Source organism: Berghia stephanieae, chromosome 2 (assembly GCF_034508935.2).
Source record: "Berghia stephanieae isolate SIO BIC M18660-M18661 chromosome 2, UCSD_Bste_1.3, whole genome shotgun sequence".
Classification (NCBI taxonomy): Eukaryota; Metazoa; Mollusca; class Gastropoda; order Nudibranchia; family Aeolidiidae; genus Berghia; species Berghia stephanieae.
The window spans coordinates 61,279,123-61,302,350 of record NC_088361.1 but is presented as its reverse complement, the minus strand read 5'-3'; the positions used below and the strand labels follow the sequence as shown (position 1 = coordinate 61,302,350).

At 36.5% G+C, this 23,228-nt stretch overlaps 1 protein-coding gene across 4 annotated transcripts in view; it reads right to left on the bottom strand.

Moving 5' to 3' along the window:
* LOC144965280 (voltage-gated inwardly rectifying potassium channel KCNH6-like) overlaps positions 1-23,228 on the bottom strand; it is a 302,154-nt gene that overhangs the window by 255,770 nt on the left and 23,156 nt on the right. For all 4 annotated transcript variants that reach the window (XM_078900455.1, XM_078900454.1, XM_078900456.1 and 1 more), the window contains exon 2: positions 3,269-3,734. In XM_078900455.1, the coding sequence (XP_078756581.1) occupies positions 3,269-3,344 (76 nt within the window). In that variant the 5' untranslated portion in view covers positions 3,345-3,734. The remainder of the gene's footprint in view (positions 1-3,268; positions 3,735-23,228) is intronic.

Sequence of the window (23,228 nt, the reverse complement as noted above, 5' to 3'; positions counted from 1 at the left end):
TATCAATCTCGTAATTTTATAAAGTATAATATATGCATTTGTTTTCCCAGCCATAGGAAAATCGTCCCATTCATTACGATACAACCAAAACTTTTCCTTTTCTGATTTCTTTTGTACATCACACCATTTATGAATTATTTTCGGTCATAGCTATAAAAACTTGACAATGCGTTGTAAAGCTCATTTTACAGAATAATATTATGTATAAAATTGCACTTTTCTTTCTGTCATAGAAAAATATATTTTTGACGTTGAGTCGGTGTGAAGATTCAAGAAAAATTCTGAAATGGTTGGTAATGTTAAGGAGAGAGTTAAGGACAATGAGTTATGACCCGAAAGTGTACTTTAAGTTTTCAACAAGAAATGAAGTGAGTAGGAAAGTGGCCGGGGAGATCATGACTCTACTGTATGAGCTATCCACGACCCGTCGCGGGTTCCAGCCCCATCGCCGCCGCGAAGTTTTTATTCTCTGTAGTCCTCTGGCACTTTCCTATTATCAACACAAGTGCCTGCTCCACTCACTTTTCTGAATTTAAGTTTTCAAGTTCATTAAAAGAAAATCATTCGGCGGGAGGAAATCAGTTCTTGTAGGAAGCTATTCCAGTAAGATACAATCCAGCAAACTTCCAGGATCAGTTAGGAAGTTTATTTTAAGCTTGACCTACATTTGAGGGAACATCCCTGCTGAAATTGTATCTAATCTCTTATCATTGATTATGAGGAGGTTGTTTACGGAAGGATGAGGTAGTCACACCAAATATTGAATAACTGGCACGAAATCAAGTGGAAAAGGGTATTGTTATTTTTTAAAGTTCTGAACGATTTCCCCTAGATATGTTTCTTTTGCGTTTAACTTTGCCGGTAAATAGATATCTATTATCGCGAACATTCATGAGGAATGCAATATCCTTATTAGTTTTGATTAATGCCATAACATTGATGGGTTTGTCCACAGGTGTTGTAATAAATCAAAGCGCGAGCCGAACGTACTTTTGAAAGAAAATCCTCCATCAGTCCCCTTCTCCCCACCCCTCCAAATCTATCTATCTCTCTATCCATTGATTTATTTATTTATTTTACTATACAAAGTTTGTACAAATGTGTATTTGTGTCTGTAAATGGGTGGGTATAAAGAGTATAAAGAGTAGGAGATTCCTATGCAGCACTGTGTGTTTGATTTGTAATCGAATACCCATAATTCTGTACTCTGAAAAAAAAATTAATTTTGGCCAGAAAACTCGTCCTTCAATATTTTATTTTTCGATCAAAGGACAAGTTTTCTGACTAAAACCTAACAAATTAATTTTTCAGAGTAGAGCATCCATAATAGCATTAGTAACAATAACAGTAACAGGTCATTTTTTTATTAAATAAAAGCTGTTTCCATTGTAAAGTTCCCATTTTAGTTTGACACATTAATCTCTTGTATATTGATAGACGGGGATAGACATTTTAAATCGACAGTTTATGTTACCCGTGGGATAAATACTGAAGAAAGACAATTGACTTGGTTTCGTTTGGATTCATTTTTTGTTGTTTTAAATTAACATATATGATTTTACTATTATGTAACTTACAACATTGGTGTCAATCATATTTACGTGCAGCTATGCAAATATATTCACATAGCACTGAGATCTCGACCGACTATAACTCGCTATGCAATTAAGAGGCGACAGCTTTAAGTGTGTAATTCAATAGTGTATGTAATTGGTAAATACTATTGGGATACTACATAACAACATCATCGTCATCTTTTTCGTCTCGATCGATCTATATCGTATTCATCATCAACATCATCATCACAATTACCATTATCATCATCATCATCAACATCATCATCAATATCATCATCATCTTTATCATTATCATTTCACTATTATCTCGATTCCAATAATCACCAAAAGCACAAGTGTTACATAATAATGTTGTTTGTATAAATAAACATGTCAACAAATGGAAAACATTAAACAAAGAAATAGTAAATCCGCAAACATATTTCACAATAAAATTGACTGGTATCGTGACCTCTACGTCCATTCAGCAGTGATTGGTTATCGTGATCTCAATGTGCGATAGTCTAGTGTCCCATCCAGGGAATTGCAAGCAATTGAAATTGTCCATTAAATGCTACAATAACTGGGATAAACTCAAAACTCCTAAAGATGACATGGACTACTTTTTTTGTCTGGCATTCGGAAGATCTGAGATTCAAATCCCAAACCGAGAGAGGCTTTTCCTCCAAATTTTCAGAAAATCTGTTCTTTGTAGGAAAACCTGATTTTAACAAATATTGGTTTATATAAAATGTATTATCCTCTCTGCTTTATCCGACAGATAAAATGATGTAACGTGTACCGTCAACTGGGGTCACTTTGCCTTAAGGGTGATTTTACCTCGATATATTTGGACATACTAAATTATACTAAGTTTTGCAATAGCTATTTCTTTTAACTAAGTTTTGCAATAGCTATTTCTTTTAACTCACACAACCCTAACACCGACTATATCCGTAGTTTACCCGGGTTACTTTTACCCCATGTCTATTTATTACATTTTTATGAGACAATTTTTTGGCATAGTATCAAAGCTAATGTTTTTCGTTTTTACATGTTAATGATAGTTGAATAAAACTATCTATGTTACATGATCATTGTTAATACATTGTTTTCCAATTTTGAAAATTATGAAAAGTCTCTAGGATTGAGTGAGTTAATGAAAAACCAAGTCCTCTAACAAGGGAAAAACTGCAACAAGCCTGAGAATACTCAAAATGTTCCAAATCGGTTGAGGCAAAGAAACCCTGAGAGGCAAAGTCACCCCTGTTAACGGTATGTAATTTTGATATACAATAGGCAATGATAAAAGATACAGATCATAATATGGACTACTTTTGGTTGGACAGGCCGCGAGAACAGAAATTCTGTTTGTCGTAGAAAAAGGCTGATATATAGATAGTATGGGCTTGGCTAAGGAGCTCACAACATTGCCATCCGGAAGTAAAAAGGACGGATACATAAAACTATGTGTAACCTAAAACGTTTATAATCTGGTTAATACAGTTTAGAGAGAATTACTCATGAACGTGGATGGCAAAAAAACAATAACAAAGACTCGAGTGACGTCAACGTCATTCTATCAATCTCTACAAATCATATTGGTTTATATATGTATTTTCCTCTTTGCTTTTATCCGACACTACATCATGATACAGCGCCAATATCATTTTGATATACAAGAAGCAATGAAAATTTTTTTTTATACTTACTTTGTCCGTCGAACTTCCGAATGATGGTGTCGATGAAGATATTAGGGGGCGCCACATGGCCGCGTCTTACTGGCATTGTGTAGAAATGGAGTGTTCAATCACACCCTGGTGCCTGCATGGACGTGATGGAGTGTGTCTCTGGCACCAGACGATGTAGATTGGATATTTAATGATGGAGCCAGGGGTGTTGAGGTGTGGCACCACACCAGGAAGTGCCAGGTCAAATAAATATAAATATATATAAATAAATATATATATAAATATATGTTGAAAAGCAGAAGTTGGAAGCTGTCTGTGATATCAATGTATGACCCTGCAGGTGATAGTATTGTGTTGAAAATCCTGCTTGGTGTGGTAAGTCGTGCCAACATAAATCTCCTGAATATAATCCAGATGAATTCTTTTCGATCCCATTAATAATGCTAATATTATGCAACTGACATTATACTGGTTGTTATTATAACACCTTGCAGAATAGATAAATTCATGAAAACAAGGGGTTGTGGTAAAGGGGTGAATGCTCTGTTATTATCAAAGACCTTCGTTTTGACTTATTCTTTTTTTTTTCGAACATCCCTCTTGGAATGTAATAATAATAATAATAATAATAATAATAATAATAATAATAATAATAATAATATAATAATAATAATAATAATAATAATAATAATAATAATAATAATAATAATAATAATAATAATGTAAATAATGATGATGATGATGATGATGATGATGATGATGATGATGATGATGATGATGATGATGATGATGATGATGATGATGATGATGATGATGATGATGATGATAAGAAGAAGAAGAAGAAGAATGAAGAAGAAGAAGAAAGAAGAAGAAGAAGAAGAAGTAAGAAGAAGAAGATAGAAGAAGAAGAAGAAGAAGAAGAAGAGAAGAAGAAGAAGAAGAAGAAGAAGAAGAAGAAGAAGAAGAAGAAGAAGTAGAAGAAGAAGAAGAAGAAGAAGAAGAAGAAGAAGAAGAAGAAGAAGAAGAAGAAGAAGAAGAAGAAGAAGAAGAACAAAAACAAAACAACAACAACAACAACAACAACAACAACAACAAGAAGAAAAGAAGAGAAGAAGAAGAACAAGAAGAACAAGAAGAACAAGAAGAAAAGAAGAAAGAAGAAGAAGAAGAAGAAGAAGAAGAAGAAGAAGAAGAAGAAGAAGAAGAAGAAGAAGAAGAAGAAGAAGAAGAAGAAGAAGAAGAAGAAGAAGAAGGAAGAAGAAGAAGAAGAAGAAGAAGAAGAAGAAGAAGAAGAAGAAGAAGAAGAAGAAGAAGAAGAAGAAGAAGAAGAAGGAGTAGAAGAGGAAGAAGAAGAAGATAATCCTGACAATAATAAAAATATCAATCGTGATAATAGATTTATAAATAATAATAGCTTAAAAATAGAAGCTATTTTCTGGAGAATAATATAACTTTCTATCTAGTATACATGGCATCAACAATGCACAAATTGAATGGCCCTAGCGTGTAATTGGTATTGATTTCTACTTGTTTGTTTATGTTAATGCTCCAAGTTGCTGATTGGTCTTTTTACAGACATTTCCAAGCGCTTAAAAAGCAAATTATTTTATGGCATGTCATAATATTGCAAAGCATATAGATATATCTATTTGGGGATGACGTCTTTAAAAATTCACGATACCAACAATTAGTCAAGAGCTTAAAAACCTATTCATATGGATTCGTTTGAATATTTTACACAACAAATTTCGAGATGTTCTAGATTTTGCAACCTTGGTTTTATTCTGCAATATAATTGTCAAAGATTTGAACAGAGTACTAACTTGAAAATAAAAAAAAATAAAAAACTTTTCTTTCGAATATATTTTTCAAGCATATTTAGTCCATTCATTATCCCATGAGCTTTCATTTTATAATCCATCTACAAGAGCTTTTTTATATAATGCAATATCCAAAAACGTGCTCAAAACGCTGTACTTGCCAACAGCAACGCTTAACATGTAGGATGAAACGCCTGTTAGGCGATTTTGCACTTTTTCCGACAGAGACAACGCTGTTAACGACCAGATATCAATTTTACACCTGAGTATGGTGAAAGAATGTGAGTAAAGAGCATTTTCCAAGACCTCAACTGTGCGCCGTTCAGAGCGGGACTCAAACTCACTACCTTCCGATCCGAAGGCGAGTATTATACCACTAGACCATATAGCCGTACATCTTAAATGTACAGTTTGGCAAAGGTTTTATTAAAGCATCCCCTCACTGAAAATTTCAAGCGACCATTTGTCATATCGATTTCTGAAATAATTGCAATTACATCAACGGCCCTGCTCTCAAGTTTCCACGTTAAATGTAAAAATGATTTTGTTCTTCGTGACGATGATGGATAAGGCAAAGAGAAGTCCTATCAGATCAGCTGCTAGGGCACTCGTATGACAATCAAGTTATTGTTTTTAATTCAGGGTTGAGCCATTAGCTTTGCCTTGACAAACATTTTCACCAAACAGTGGCGGCAGCTGGTGGGAAGTACTATCGAAACAATGTTTTAAAAAAATGTTACTGTCCTTTTTTTATATTACAGACACCAGATGTCCTCCGGTTCTTTAGATAGTATGCGCTTGGCTAAGAAGCTCACAACATTGCCATCCGGAAGTATGACGGACCAACACACAATACTCTGTATAACCGTGAACGTTTATAGTCTGGATAATACAGTTAAGTAAGAATTACTCATAAACGTGGATGGCAAACAACGATAACAAAGACCCGAGTGACGTCAACTTCATTCTATCTATATATTGTACGACTATTATAGATGACTTTTTAAATAATACGTAGAGGCTATTTTGATGCGCTAGCAAAGCTATGGCTGTCTGACTAGAGACCATCCGGAAATACTTATAATATTATTTTTATGTAATGTGACACGGATATTTGATTAATGGAGAGGCAGATATCAATCAGCTATTTATGTTTAAACCGCAATAATTTGCATACGATATTATATAACTTTACCGGGAGAATCAAAATAACTGAGAAAAAGAGAGAGAGTTATCCATTATGCCGCAATTGTGACCACAAGAAATGATAGATACTGATATACTAAGAAACCAGTTTTATTTTATTCCTGAATTTTATAAGAAAGGCTCAGCAAAATGAGTATGTAAAGGCGGTACATTCAATATTGCCACTGTGCTGTATAGAAAGTGCAATGCAATTCGAACTCAAAGGGCCTAGGTTTGAGAGTTTTTGCCAATATTAGAGTCATTTAAATCGATCGATATTTGAAGGACACGTTTTCTGGTCAAATGTTTCAATAGGTGTTTTTCCATAGTATGGCAGTTAACTGGTTATGTAACTTTTGGTTATTTTATTATGACTCTCTTGTGTTTGACCTTTTATATTTCAGATTACTGGAAGACTCTGAAGAAAATACAAACACATTTTTAAAATGTTGGTCAAAAATAAAATCGTCCTTCAATAATCGACCGATTAGCAATGCCCCTCATAGCCTGGGACTTCCCGAAGATTGAGAGTGTATGACAAGATGGGGGTCATTTAAATCGACGATATTTGGAGGACGAGTTCTCTGTCAATTTTTTATTTTATGTGTATCTTTACAGTACAGCAGATTAGGTAAGGTACTGGGTTGGCGTGTGTTATTATAGGGCACACACGTCAGGCACACCTGGGAATGTTCGATATTGTAAAGGTCATCTAAATACCACCCTCTTTGCAACGCACGATATATACACGAAATATACAGATAACTCCGACCAGGTTGAATTTATTATAAAATACTGAATCAGTAACAGCAGGTGTCTGTTCAGAAGTCAATCGATTTTCTTATTTTCGGATATCACTTTTATATCAATGCGTTATCAATAGGGTGGGAGGATATTTATTTTTTTCGCTGTCTTATTAGCCTAGCAGATACAAACCAATATAACAAGTTATCCCAAATTAATTTTGGTTTTCCCAAAGATTTCTCTACGCAGGTTCACCGGGTTTACCGATTGATTGCTACCCTCTGAGTAGGACCCTGATCTATTACGAAGTATATTCCAACAGATAAAACTAAGACCTACATAGCTAATTACTGCCAGGCCCGCCGTTCTATGAAAAAAAAAAAACATTTTAAAAAATTTAGCCAGAAAACTCGTTCTTCAAACATTGATCAATCAAAATGTAAAAAACTCTCAGGCGTGGAACTTCAAGGAAGACTCCAAGGAAATCCCAGGTTTGAGAGATTACAACAAGTGGAGGCTCATTTTAATAGATCGATATTTGAAGAACGCGTTTTCTGGCCAAATGCTAAAATGGTGTTATTTTGGTTTGTTTTTGCTTTTTCAGAATACGGGAGTGCTGTACTGGGGGTTCAGAAAAACAAACTCCACTCGGACTCGATCCTTGTGTCGGCAATTATCATAAGATAAAGTGAGTATAAAAGTGCTGGGAGACAATATTCGAAGACCATACTGATTACGGCATCTCGACCACAGGCAAAAGAGAGGGGCTGTGTCTCCGACTGACTACCACTGGGACGCCCTGCAATCAACGCCTTTCCACCAATCACCCGAGTTCAATTCTCATCACTACAAAAGGTTTACATCCCTATTATTGTCTTCTAACACTTCTCTACTCACATCATTCCATCTTATCGTTAACATCTGTGCCTGTTCCATTCCTTTTCTGAGCTACTAATAATAACACCTTATCGTTGTTCCTAGTCGTGAAATTCCTTATCATTCTATTGATGCTATGCAAAATACCAACAAAATCCGCCATCCGATTATACAGTACCAACACACAAAACTAGGTGTAACCTTGAGCGTTTATAGTCTGATATAATTTAGTGAGAAATGGTCATTAAAATGGCTGTCTAAAAACAAAGTTGAGCGATGCCAACTTCGTCCCTTCCATTCAATAACGTATTTGACACTAATATAATTATCATTTGCGGAGAACAAATGGCAAGCTTTATATTATGCTGTTTTGATGAATCCTGTCACGTACCGACCTTTAGAAAGACATTTTGCCTGAAAATCTCTTTTATCCCAGTCTGTATGAAGGCTTTGTTAAGAGATCTTAATTATAACTTGAGTCCGCCTCGTTATAATTAAAGAATAATAAATAAATTCCCTTTATTCATCCCTAAGGGGAAATTTTTCTTTAGGATCTATTCCAAGGGAAGACTGGAATAACCCATGCGTCAGCCGTAGTGCAGCTAAGGCTAGGTGACTTGCTCAAAGCCAAACAGAGCGACGGGTAGTCGAACTCAGTACATTTCGGTTACGAAGCAAATACCGTACCGTGAGCCACGCTGTCTCTTTGCTAACATTTTCTCACCGTGTTAGGCACCATACCTGTTAAGTGCTGAACTTGGCTAGGGACTCCCTTTAGGCACTCACGGTTAGTGGATATTGGTCCATAAAACTGCTCAAATGCTCAAATAAGCAACATAAAATGGTCCTACCATCAGTGAATGGTCAGTAAATTTGATTTAATGATGTCCTTGGCAATTAACCTGCTGACCTATTGACCACCGTTGCATGTGTTGAGATCAGACTGAAGGGAACCGATAGAGAGCAACCAGTTCGATCTACTGGCCTTTGTGCTTTTCATTGATTGATATGACAATCGGGTGTTTGGCATTACGTGGTGTGGCAAAGGAGGCTTTCCCGGTCCTTGGTAAGTAAATATTCAATATTAAATACGCCTTAATGTAAAGGTCAAAAATAATATAATATTAAGTCCATATTATAGTTAGGAGATGGGATGATTATTCAAGTTTCAAATCCTCCAATCTATTCTTTAAAAGTTGGGGGTTAAAATTGTTCCGCCCATGTTAATTTTTTTGCCAACAAACAAAGAATTACTGGCAAATCTAAACATTATAAACTATTTTTTTTTTACAGATTGAAATTCGAGCAACTTACAAACCTTTAAAAAGTTAAGGCCAATTCTATAACCCGTTGACTAACATTGTTTTTTAGAATATCTGCTATGGCAGAATGGTCTGTCCTTAATTTGACCTTTGCCTTGAGAATCTAAATCTGGCCACGAATTTTATTGTTGACGGCTCAAAGGTTAGTCTCGATAGTATAATAATTAAAATAGATGAATGCCTGTTCATAGTAGCCTTTAATTCTCCACAAGTCGTTGACATTTAAATGATTATAAAAACAGGCCAGACTGTTTACAACACGAGAGCGATGACATAGATGTCAGAGTAAATTTTACTTCTCTTCTGGTGAAACTGATTTAAATCAGTTTAGAGAGGAACATGACTATGATTGAACTAGGTTTTAATCAATATACTATTATGATATTTATTAAATATTGTCTTGTTATTAACAATTTATTTACCCGATGAACCCCAAAAATATTATCTATTTCAGAATACATCTATTTCCCCACCCTAATAACAATGTTGAAACCATCCTTAAGTTTAGTCACCTAATACCATAACACAAAATGATTTTGAGATAAACATTTAGTAATGTGTGTTTGCAAAGACCAATAGTAACCTGGAGCTTGGAAATTCAATTATGGGTTGCCATTCTCTTTTTCAAGAAAAACAACTAGAAATAATGATTAACAAAACCCTTGCAAAAACGGAGAGAAAATAATAATTGTTTAAAAAGTGTTTGTTTAGACACGAATATAGGAGCAAAACTAAAAAGAACTTGGAACTTCGACCCTTTGCCAACAGACTAGGACTACAACAATCTATCTCAAACAAACAAAAAAAACCCTAAAACATTGAAATAGAAATAGCCTCTTTTTATATATTTTTATCTCACAAGTAGTTGACGTTGCCGATTTCCGTTCAAGCCGATGGCTACAACTGTTGAAAACAAATTAACTCAATGAACTCATCTCTTTCACAATTCACACATTTCACAGCAGGTTGCAAGGTGCGAAATCGGATTTTTATATCGTTAGGAATTATCACAAGCGGGGATGTTTCCAGTTTCGCAACATGAGTGATGATAATACACTTTCCTTCCCCTGACGTAAAACTCATCACATATATTTCCTTCTTTCGCAAGGTAATTGATGTAATCAGTAATCCATTTAGCTACTGCAGCGATGGTTGTTGTTGTTTTATTTGATCCTTCAATTCATATCTATTACCATGCACTTGAACTGTCACCTGCAAAGAAATAAAGGGGGAAAAACTTTTAAAATAAGCGCTGCAAAGAAACAACCTTACATATAAAGATGTGAAAAAGTGTGAAGAATCAGTGCCAGACAGAGTAGGGAGAAAATACAAGAAAAAAAACAAAAAGACCATCCCAAATATCAGCCTGCCTCGACTTAGGATCGAACCTCAGACCTCCTGATTACGGGCCAGACTTGCTACCATCATACCACAGAACCGATCATTTGGGACGATAGAAGTGCCTATATTCCTCACAGGGGTTACTGTTTCAGTTAAGAACCCTCGCTGTATCACAAAACACAAACATTAATGACGAGAGGACGAGGACTAAATTTGTCACGTTCAAATTTCCAATTATCTACGGAAAACCGTAAACAGCATGACAAGATTAAAAGAAAAGATTGTATTTGTTCTCACAATATACTAAAAGGTAAAAAGTTGTTTTCAATGAGGAAATACAGACAAGATACATGTGTTGATTTCATCCGACTATTTGTTTATATGCAGCTATGTGGTCTAGTGGTATGACACCCGTTGTCGGATCGGAAGGTCCTGGGTTCTTAAATTATATAGATAGGCCATTAGACCCATATTTGAGCTGGTCGAGTGAGTTAATACGGATTATTATGTTTATGATAACAATATATGAAAGGAGAGAAGTGCAAGTTGGCATTATATTTTTTTATTGCGGTCATGAGAGTTAAACACTGGGCCCCCTCTGAATTAATATGTCTATCGTTTCGTTACATAAATAAATGAATATAAAGATAACTCTTCAGTCACAGATATTCAGTATTGTCATGCTACCCGCTCCTTGCATTCTCTGATTTGAAAAAAAATCTTTTATATAGCGCAATATCCACTAAATTTGCTCAAAGAGCGAGAAATGACGCCTGTTATGCAATATTACAATTTCATTCCGACATAGACAACGCTGTTAACGGCCACGTACTCGTTTTACATCTGAGTACGATGAGAGAATGTGAGTAAAGAGGCTTTTCAACTATGCGCCGAGCGAAGCTTGAGGTCCCATCCCGGGGGGAGAAGGGGGGGGGGGGGGCATAATCAATCCATTGTCAGCCCTTTCATGACTACTAATTAAAATATCTCGAACTGATAAAAAGGGATGAAAAAAAAACATCCAATAGCATAGTTAGCTAATTATTAATACGAAATTGAATGAATGTGTTAAGATTTGTTGACTCACGGCCCATTAACAGTCATTCACTCATCCATAATCCAATTTGCATAGTGATTCATACATAAACATGATCTCTCTCTCTCTCTCTCTCTGTCTCTCTCTCTCTCGCTCTCTCTCTATCTATCTATCTATCTATCTATCTATCTATCTATCTATCTATCTATCTATCTATCTATCTATCTATCTATCTATCTATCTATCTATCTATCTATCTATCTATCTATCTATATCTATCTATCTATCTATCTATCCATCCATCTAATTTCTCTCTCTCTCTCACTCTCTCTCTCTCTCTCTCTCTCTCTCTCTCTCTCTATCTATCTATCTATCTATCTATCCACCCATCTCTCTCTCTCTCTCTCTCTCTCTCTCTCTCTCTCTCTCTCTCTCTCTATCTATCTATCTATATCTATCTATCTATCTATCTATCTATCTATCTATCTATATCTCTCTATCTGTCTCTCTCTCTATCTATCTATCTATCTATCTATCGATCCATCTCTCTCTCTCTCTCTCTCTCTCTCTCTCTCTCTCTCTCTCTCTCTCTCTCTGGTTAAAATACAGTAATCAGCAGGCGTGCTGACCCTTAGAATCCACATATCGCTTTGTTACTATTCAATTTGAAGCAGAGTTAATTTTACAGCGAATACGACAGGATTTTCTTTTTTTATTATTTTTATTTTTTTTTTTTGGTTTTGTTCATTGATATTTTAATTCTCGCAAAGTCTATTTGTGACCTATCCCATCGAAACAGTACTATGTCGTATTGATTTAGATTTGATTTTATTGATTTTATATTACGGTCCAAATTATGTTTGTTTATAAAAATATGTCTACGGGTTTAGGGCTCTTGCGACACATTTTGGTCATTTCAATACCAGTAAAAAGGAAGAATATGGGATACTGAAAGAAGGTCTAGTATCACAAGTAAATGTGCCCAAGAAAAAGAAAGATTAAGTGGACTGGTTCAAATAGATAACATATGTAGATTCCAAGAGCACACTATAAGTGTACTTAGTTTGAAATCACCTAAAAGTAGTGCCGCGCTGAGGACCGGACCGAGGACCGGTCCCACGGTCTTTTAGCTGTGAACCGTGGTCCAGTCCCAAAGAGGAAGACCGCCGGCGGTCCTCACTTCTTATCACCTTTCAACGGTCTCGCGCCATACTACTTCCCCAGCGATTCGTTGCCTCGGTCCTTTGCCTATCTTCCACCAATCACCACCCATCCCACTTAATTAATCGCACCCACCCCCCTTTGCCATACACTAAACGACACAGACGACCATAGAGGCAGACGACCACCTCCCTCCACTCCGCAAACCGCATTTCGTGTGTGAGATGGGGGGAACAGGAGGTGCACGCCTTGGACGATTCCATTATACGGGTAAATTTCAAAATTTACTACACCATAATGATCGCAATGACAATGATCTATGATGAAGGCATGACCCCTCTTCTCTAATGGGTTATTGTTTGAAATGTATGTGACTACTAAAGATGTGTGTGTGTGTGTGTGTGTGTGTGTGTGTGTGTGTGTGTGTCGAACCTAGCAAGTTGCAAGTCTGATTTTTTGTTTTCTTTTGTCCATCAGGGTTGCCAGTTTGGCATTTTAAATGCCAGATTTAAAAAATCTGGCATTTTTGAAAACCGTTTGGCATTAGAAAAATCATTTGGCATTTGGCATTTTCATTTGGCATTTTCTTTTCTTGTATATTATACTTCAAATGACACCTTTTCTTAATTATTTCTAAACGCGTAAAAACAAATCTCTTCACATCGGAAAACTTTGCTATTAAAACTGCGATGGATATTGTTTCTATTTTTTTTTTTTTTTTTTGGAATTTTCTCTATAACTTCTTTGGACTCTGCACTTGAACCAGATTCAACAAAAAACATCATAAGAAACACGAAACAGTAAGTTTTCTTAATTGTCAATAATTATTCAACTGTTTACGTATTCACCGTTCATGTTAATGTATTTCTTTTTCATTCTTAAAATCCAACCGTGGTGTAGTGGTTTAGCACTTCACTTAGTAGTCAGTAGGTAAAAAATTACCCCAGCAGGAAATTTAGTGTAATTCAAAAAAAAAAAAAAGAAAAGAAAACACGCAAGCCACCAGGATATGATAGTAAATTAATTGTCTATCAAAAGTGAGTAGTTTTCTTAGTGGGGGTGGGAGTCATCAGACTTTGGCATTTTTTTGAGTGTTTTGGCATTTTTTGAGTCTTCCCCTGGCATTTTGTTGAAAAATAATCTGGCAACCCTGTTGTCCATCTCTTGTCGCCACTCCTTTCTATCGCATTGTTGTCATTTAAAATAATACAATAATATTAAAATTTCGTTTGGTGTTTTAACTAATCAAGTAATATGAGTTTCATTAGTTTCTTCCGTCCAAAAAAACCAGTTATAACGTCTGTATTTTTAAAAGGCCCAATAGAATATTTGGGGACCCCGATAGCTCAGTTGATAGAGCACTCTCTTTATACGCAAAGGGCCAGAGATCGATCCCGGGTGCAGTCGATTTTTTTCTGAATCCCTGTCTACTCAGCAATGAATGGGTAGCTGAGTTTGTTAGATCTGGCGAAAAGTCACCATCGACCCCTCTTATCACCTCATCCACCCCCTCTTATTATAACTTCACGTCTCTCTCTTACTCTTCAATGCTCGCTGCCCTCTAATGTGTGTGGGGGGGGGGGGGAGGGGGGGGGGGTAGGAGTTGCGTGTGTGTATCAACGCCACGAACAACTCGATCAACGCCTTGGGCGATGCCATTATCTCCGTTAATGGGGATAAATTTCAAATTTTATTAAATTATCGAAGTAACAATGAAGTACGGTGAGCAAATAAAGAAGGCATCACCCCTCTTCTCTAATTAGGTTACAATTTGAAATGAGTGTGACTACTCCGTGTGTTTTACTCCTGTAGGCCACGGTTTTCATCGTGTAGCGGTCTTTAACGGTTCAAGAATGAACGGACCGGTCTAGAGACCGGTCCTTGCGGTCTTCATTTCCCAAGGACCGTAGGACCGTGGTCCTTAAGCTTGCCAAGGACCGCCCCGCACTACTAAAAGTACCATCGAGACACCAGCACAGAATCCCACCAAAATGAATACACTCAAATGTTTACAGAATATATCCAAAAAGAAAACATAACTAACAATACATAACAGATGATTTACAGGGGGAGGGAAATCATCTCCCAAAACTGATACTAAACATTTGACTGTTTCCCTCTCGGCAAAAGACTCCGCAAAGGACCAAGCAATCCCATTGCAAGACAAAGACAGAAATCAACAGAAAACAGATATAAATCAGAATGGAAGACATAGCAAGAGCAGCCAGACCTCCTGGCCACCACGGGAAGTCAAAGGACCCCACTCAACCAAATGATGAAAAAACTATACATGGCATAATTTATTTATCATTGAATACTTAGACGTAGTTTCTCTAAGTGACAAAAACTAAATTTTCACATTTCTGGCCATTTCAACAATAAAACCACTTCTCAGCACCTGGTTTATAACGACATAACTAGGATTCAACTATGCGCCGCTCAGAGCAGGACTCGAACCCAGAACCTTCCGAGTGTCATATGACCACATAACCGCACGATTTTGAGCTTACTTCCTTTTTCTCACAAAAAAAAGGATACAGTGAACAAGGAGGTATTGATGCTTTGCGTATAGTTAAAATACTCAAAACATTCGCCAACCGTATATGCATAACGTACTAACACACAAAACTATGTGTAACCTTGAACGTTTATAGTCTCATTTATTTGATTAACTGATAACTAATCACCAAAATGTCTGTCTAAACACAATAACAAAGAGCTGAGTGACGTCAATTTCACTCTCTATAGAAGTGACTAGAACAGTAACAACAACAAAAAAAGATTTAGCGGTAAGCTAGGTGCAGGCTGCCGATGCGAGTCAACTCAAAGTACGGTGTAATCTTATTACTGACATTATTGGAGAAAAACAAAAACAAAACAAACAACAACAAAAAATAATAATAATCAATACATTTGAGCATAAATGCATTATCACGATAAGGAGTCTGCAAAAGTCAGATGCACCAAGACTCAATAATACACGCGAGACATTTGAACTACTTTCACTTTCACTCCGGAGTCATAAATATTTAAATTAAAAATAGATTAGAAGGCTTTAAGAAATCTAAATAAATGTTATAAAATATGCGCATCGACTTAAACAGTTTTACCATTATGCTCAAAGTGAGAAATTTGGGAACAAGCACTGGTGTATCACATAGAAGGAGGGGAAGGGGGGGGGGGGTGCACTTTGGCCAAATTGAATAGAGGGGGGGTGGGCGTAATTTTTTACCATCTTATTCGTATTTCCTGAGGGCGGCGTGCACTTATTTGCAGGTCTGATAACCCAATTCCTTATAGGCTCATTGTTGTAATGGAAATCTAAAAAAAAATGAAGCAAAGTATTGTCCATTACAACAATGTTAAACTAGGCCCATAAGTGGGTTCGGATGTCAGACCTGCACATATGCATACGTCGCCTGAGGGTAAATTGTTCATTTCTAATTCAATTTAACTAAATTGAATACTCCCTTTCCCCCGAGAGCTACATTTTTTTTCCTTTTATTTTCAACTAAACATACATTTCTCTACAAACTATACGCTAATAACAAATTAAAAAATATATATATATAACGCATAAGTGGGTTAATTAACCGAGATTCACTCCAAACTGCTTATTTATTCTCCCTAATAATCATCAACGAGTCATTGATACAAGAATTCTTACAACATCAGTTTTAGATCAGGCACATATCCACTTGATATTTGATATTATGAATAAGAAAGGACAATGGGCGTGGAATGCCTTGATTAAGAGCAGGGTCCGTAGTTTTCGACCTTCTTGAAAGACCACACTCGAAATCGTTTGACTAGGTAAGAAGAAAAAAGGAGCACCGAATTGGTCACTAACTCAACAACAATATTATAGTTATAGATAGTATGCGCTTGGCTAAGGAGTTCACAACATTGCCATCCGGAAGTATAACGGACCAACACACAAAACAGTGTGTAACCATGAACGTTTATAGTCTGGTTAATACAGTTTAGTGAGAATTACTCATGAACGCGGATGGTAAAAAACAATAACAAAGACCTGAGTGACGTCAACTTCGAACTACTTATACATTTGTATACGTATAAGAATAAGAGATGGCTAATTTTACACAGTGACAGTGTCAAATCTGCGGTGTATTGACTAGGCGATACATAGCGTAAGTGTGTAGTGTATTGTTATGTAAGTATTGTGAATGGGGGTGTATGTATGTATGTATGTATGTATGTATGTATGTATGTATGTATGTATGTATGTGTGTGTGTATGTGTGAGTGTGAGTGTCTGTTTAAGTGCCCGAGAGAGTGAGTGAGTAAGTGAGTGAGAGACTGAGGGAGAGAAAGATGCATATGGATATATTAGGGGGAGGTGGTATGTAAGTGGGTGAGTGAGTGAGTGAGTGTGTCGACTGTTTGTGTTTGAGAGTTTGAGTGAGGGTGCACATGGAAGAGAGAAAGAGAGAGAGAGAGAGAGAGAGAGAGAGAGAGAGAGAGAGAGAGAGAGAGAGAGAGAAATGAAGAGAGAGAGAATGGAAGAATGTGTGAGTGGGTATGCTTAAGTATGAATATGCGTGCGCGTGCGGGCGTGTGTACGTGTGTGTGTGTGTATGTATGTATGTGTGTGTGTGTGTGTGTGTGTGTGGGTGTGGGTATGTAATAAGTCTATCGTGTTTCCATCGATCCTTTGTTGTCACTCGACAGGCGTTTCGATCTGTGTCACACGTCGTCTATCTTACGCTGCTTGGTGAAAATCGGTTGGACAGATTTTGAGGCATTCACGCCATATTATTATAACCGATTCAACTTTGTATATTCTCAATATAGCGGGGGTCGATACATCGGTTATAACGAATAAATGACCTTCTAACTTTGTCTAATATTATGTCAGGATAAGGCAGTATGGTCGATTATTGAAATTAAAATAAAAAATGATCAGCCATGTTAAGTTTAAGAGCTTTGTTGTGTGTAGTTGTTGTTTGCTGTTGTTGTTGTCGTTGTTGTTGTTGTCGTTGATATTGTTGTTGATGATGATTATGATGATGATTATGATGATGATGATGATGATGATGATGATGATGATGATGATGATAATGATGATGATGACGATATGTTGTTTATGATGATGATGATGATGATGATGATGATGATGATGATGATGATGATGATGATGATGATATTGTTGTTGTTGCTTCTGCTGTTGTGGTTGTCGAGGCTCTTTTTTATTTTGTTATTGTTGCTTTAGATATAAGAAATTGTATTTTTTTCCGCGCTAGGACAGCATAACAATATTCAAATTGAATGAGAGCTTTATCGTAATTAACTAAAACAGATGATATAGACGTTTCGGTTATCTGCTTTACACCATAAAAAATTAAGCCACGAGAAGATCAAATTTCAGCACATATTATTCAGCCCGACTTAACCCAAGTTTGAGTCGTTAAGTTGCAATTATATAAAAGTACATTTTTAACATCTGACTAAACCAGATACAATATCAGATTGAAGTGGCAAGTAACAAAAATTATAAAATAGAACAGTATTAAAACATGTTAGGCAAATCGTTGGGATGCATGATCTAAAGCTTCGAAATATGTCTATTAATATACCTAGAACACTTCATGGACTGAATATTCTAAATTAAGAGGACTTACCAAAATCAAATTATGTCGAAAGCCCATTGTCTTGAACACTGACACAACACCTTTTCAAGGTTTGGACAGAAAACTTTTACTTCATATAGCAGTCGATTAAAATTTACGGCAATTGTGTCAAATTGTGATATCAACCTGACTTGAAACTGTTTTACGAGTTGAAAAATTTTAGAGCCATTCGGCCGATGGAGCCAGGGTTTTTTTCACGGCTTCTATAGCGTTAAACAGACACTAGGAATTGCTTGTTACCCTTTGAATAGGACGCTTGTCTATCGTAAAGTACTTTCCTATAGATCTAACAGATCCAGCTACCCACTCACTGCTGGATTGAGAGAAGGCTTAAAGAATTATCGACTTCAACTGGGATCCCTTTGCATGTGAAGCGAATGGTCTTCCAAATGCGCTATCACAAGTTGATGGTTACTTTAGTCGATATATATCTGTCCGGTTTGAAAGACAATTGGGCTATGGGCTAACCCGCACAATCAAAGTGTTTTACCAAAGTTACTCGGAGGTCAGTCGTAACTACATGTTTTACTTTACTTATAGATCATTCACCTTGTATGATTACGGTTTAACCGTAGCCATCGTTAACTTATAGCCTGATACTGACCAAAACATGACGTCAAAAGACAAAAGAAAACAAATCGTGAGTTGTATTCAGCAGTTCAACCAATGGGATCATTTGTTTCCATGAACATTGTTAACGACAACTCACTTGGTGATGCACAAACTAAATAATGACGTCAAAAAACAAGTCCTGAATACAACCCATGATTTGTTTTCTTTTGTGGCCAAAGACTTGTCATTTGTTGGTCTGTGTCAGGCCATGAGTTTACAAAGGCCACGGAATAACATGAAACACTGACTCGAAACTTGAATTCTAATTTTGTGTTGAGAGATTGTGAACAAATGAGGGGTTCTTTAATTAGTTTATTATTTTGAAGCCCTACCATAATAAATTAGACCATTCATTCTGTAAGATCGTGAGGTTAAATGTGAAACATTGACACTGTGTGCTGAACGAAACTTGTCTTCGATTTTTTAAAATGAGAGACAGATCATGAACATTATAATAAATATTGAGTTATTACTAGGACGCCATTTTTAATACATTCGTTCAAAAATTCTATATTCATTATTCTCAATAAAACATGTAAACTGATAAGTCTGATATTTTTGGCTATGAATATAAATTCAATTTTCAGCATCTTAATCATCCCGGCGACATAACATCGTTTTGAAACGATGGGTAACAAATGTTAGGTTATTCTTTTTTCTGGCGCTGACATGACCTAAATGTGTTACAAGCGCCGTAAAACACTAAAAATAAACAAAAAAACCTTTTTGTCCATGTGAAGTGACATTAAAAAAAAACAATAATAATAATTCAGGCAATTTCTTAAGAATGTATTTTGTCACGGAATGATAAGATTGACTGAATAGGCAAGTGCCTTGGGGCCAGTCTGATAACCAGGCTATGAGTGGGTGGTGGATGAAAAGAGGAAAAACGGATAGGCAAGGCGGAGCGGGGAGAAAAACAAAAGGAGAAGAGGATGATCTTAAAACATTCATATTGGGATGAGTCCAGTGCTTAACATTGATTTTTAAGCTTAATTTATGCCATTTGAAGGAGAAAATACGCGAGCATTTATAGAGCGCAAAATCCACTGACGTGTCCACATCGCTGTTCAGGGGGTCCCCAGCCAACAGTAGTAGGACGAGACATGACACATGTTAAGCGATATTATCTTTTTCTTCGACAGAAACAACGCTGGTAACAGCCAGGTAGTCATTTTACACCTGAGTACGGTGAGAGAATGTGGGTAATGGCCCTTTCCCAAGAACTCAACTATGCACTGCTCACAACGGGATTCGAACACTGGACTTTTGGGTCCAAAGGCGAGTGTCTTACCACATGACCACACGAGTTTAAAGTGAAAATGATGAGCAGTAACCCTCTCCTTACCAACTATAGAAAAATCGTCACATTCGTTACGATACAACCAACATTTTTCTTATTCAAATTTCTCTTGTACATCATAAAATTTTAAGAAAATGAACAGTGTGTTGTAGAGCATGTTTTGCCACAGAAATTATTTATCGAAAGAACTTACTGCTAATGTGTTTGAGTGATAAAAAATCTATTTTTGTGTTAGTTGGGTGTGAAGTTCTTGGGAAGGAGAGAGTTAAGAAATTAAAGTTTATTGAAGGTTGAGAAATAAAACTCGCCACTTTCAATAGAAGCTTAGATATTTTAATTCGAATTTTATAGGTAAGCTTAAAACAGAATTTTAACCATGACGGTCACCACGAATAATACCATTTCTGGTCACAAAATATGTCATTTGGGTAGCCATAACCCTATTTACGTTCATAATGATTCATTTGATACTCTCGGCCTTAAAGTTTTCTGTCAATAAATAATTAACATAAATTAGCATAATATTTTGACGCCTTGCAACATGACTCATTTCTCTCAGAATACCATCCTACGGCCTTGAAACAGCACATTCAATAGGGAGCGCTTTATTCCTGGTGTTATTATGGCAGTTTTAACCAGTTTACTGCTGTACTCTGGAAAAAAATACACACTGTTATAAATTTGGCCAGAAAACTCTTCCTTCAAATATTGATCGATTTAAATGACCTAAATCTTGGAAAATAAAACTCTCATATCTGAGACTTCGGAAAGTCCCAGGTTTGTGAGTTTTTGCAAATGATATGAGGTCGTTTAATTCGATCAATATCTATTGAAGGACGAGTTTGCTGGCCAAATTTTGAAATACGAGTTTTTCGAGAGTATGACAATAAGAAAACATTATTACGTTGATCTAAAGGCAATCAAACACTTTTATTCCTTGATCGTTCTACAATAAATATTTATAATGAATTGCAACATTGTCATTTAGATAGAAAACATCGAAGTGACGAAAGGGAGAAGGCACTGTAAGACATTACATTTGAAAAGGTGGGCATGAAAGATCCAAAAAAAATCAACCTGCCTCGACGCTCCGGTTGAGTCCTTGGAAAAGACTCTTTACTCACATTCTCTTACCGTACTCAGAAGTAAAATGAGTACCTGGCCGTTAACAGCGTTTTCTCTGTCGGAAAAAAAACTGGCATCATGTCTCGTTCTACATGTTACATGTTGCTGTTGGTCAGGGACCCCTTGTAAACCGCTTGAGCACAGTAAGTGGATATTGCGCTATATGAAAGTTCAAGTTTTGTAGGGCTTTTTTATGACTATGAATAGGCAAACAGTTCGAGTAAATGGAGATAAAACTTTATACCGACATATAATGAACCCTTAGTCGTGACTAAATAGTGATTACATGACTATACATTTTCTGTGTTCTTAGCAAAACAATTTGTACCAATTTGTTGAACGCGGAACCAATACTTGTCATTTGCATGAGACAACAATTAACAGCACCACTTGAGCATAATGACCTTACAGTGTGTGTATTCGTATGTATATATATATAATATATATATATATATATATATATATATATATATATATATATATATATATAATTAGATCGGAGGAGGGGGTTCCTTTACGTCACCCTCCAGCGCCATAAGGCCCGTTTTTTCTCCTCCTCCTCCTCAAATTTCTGTAGCACGGACTGTGGTACGTGCTTGCTACCTTTTGATTAGGCGCAAGTCTATCCCAAATACCGCCTGTCATATCTAAAAGTCTCAGCTTCCCAAAAACTGATGGCTGGACAGAGGATGAGGGGGGGGGGGGGGGGTGCAGGCAGAAAAAAATATCTTCACCGGGATCAATATCCATCCGTTTGCTTGTGATGGGAGTGCTTAACCACTGATCTATCAGGACTCCTTTCACATTTATTACAATATCATTGGCTTAACTCTCTTGTTACCAGCCATTTTTAGAATTTGCCCCAAACCTCACACCCACCCAACACAATAAATAGACTTTTCTTACTCAAACAAAAAAAAGTAACAAATGCCTTCTATACAGAACGTTGTTCAGCAAAATGAGCTCGACAACACATTGTCTAGTATTTATAGCTGACACCAAAGCATTTCTTTAAATTTTGTGATGTACAAGAGAAATCAGAATGAAAAAATTGTCGGTTTCATCGTAACATATGTGACGATTTTCCTATAGTTGGTAAGGAGATGGGTAAGACAAGCTATTAACTTTACTAAAAACTAAAAAAAAGGGGGCACAGCTTTCATTTCTTAAATAGAGATCTTTCTTCAATGCAGATATTAGTGGGAAACTTGTTAAGCAAAAGAGTCAATTTATTTGTCTCGGTGTCATCCTTCCAATCCAGCCAGAGAAAAGGTTCCTACTCCGCCCATTCTTGTCAGCGATGACAAACAGAGGCCAAGAGCAGTGTGATTAGTGCGAACTGAGACAAGGGATCAGGGGAGCAAGAGATCTGACGAAACGGTCTGATAAATGGATGCTCCTTATGTCTAATAAATGCTCCTTAACATTTCGGCGTGGTTTTGTGGATGCCTGCGCTGGTGCTGGCACATCGATCATTCTATAGTATTCTGTCATACTACGAAAAAACACTTATTTTTAATAATGTGGCCAAAACACTTGCCCTTCAAAACATCAATTGGTTAAAAATGACTGTCATCTTGCGAAAACCTTTAGAACTCGAGCCCCAGGTTTGAGAGTTTTTGGTTAGATGAGGGCCATATAAGTCGATCGATATTTGAAGGACGAATTTGGAGTTTTTAATGTGCCAAATTTTGTTGCATATTTTTAGTTTGTTTTGTTTTGTTTTTGGGTTGGTTTTTTTTTTTTTCAGAATACGCCAGTATTTGCTTTGGCCATCTCAGACACGCCCTCTCCAGTCTTGCGATG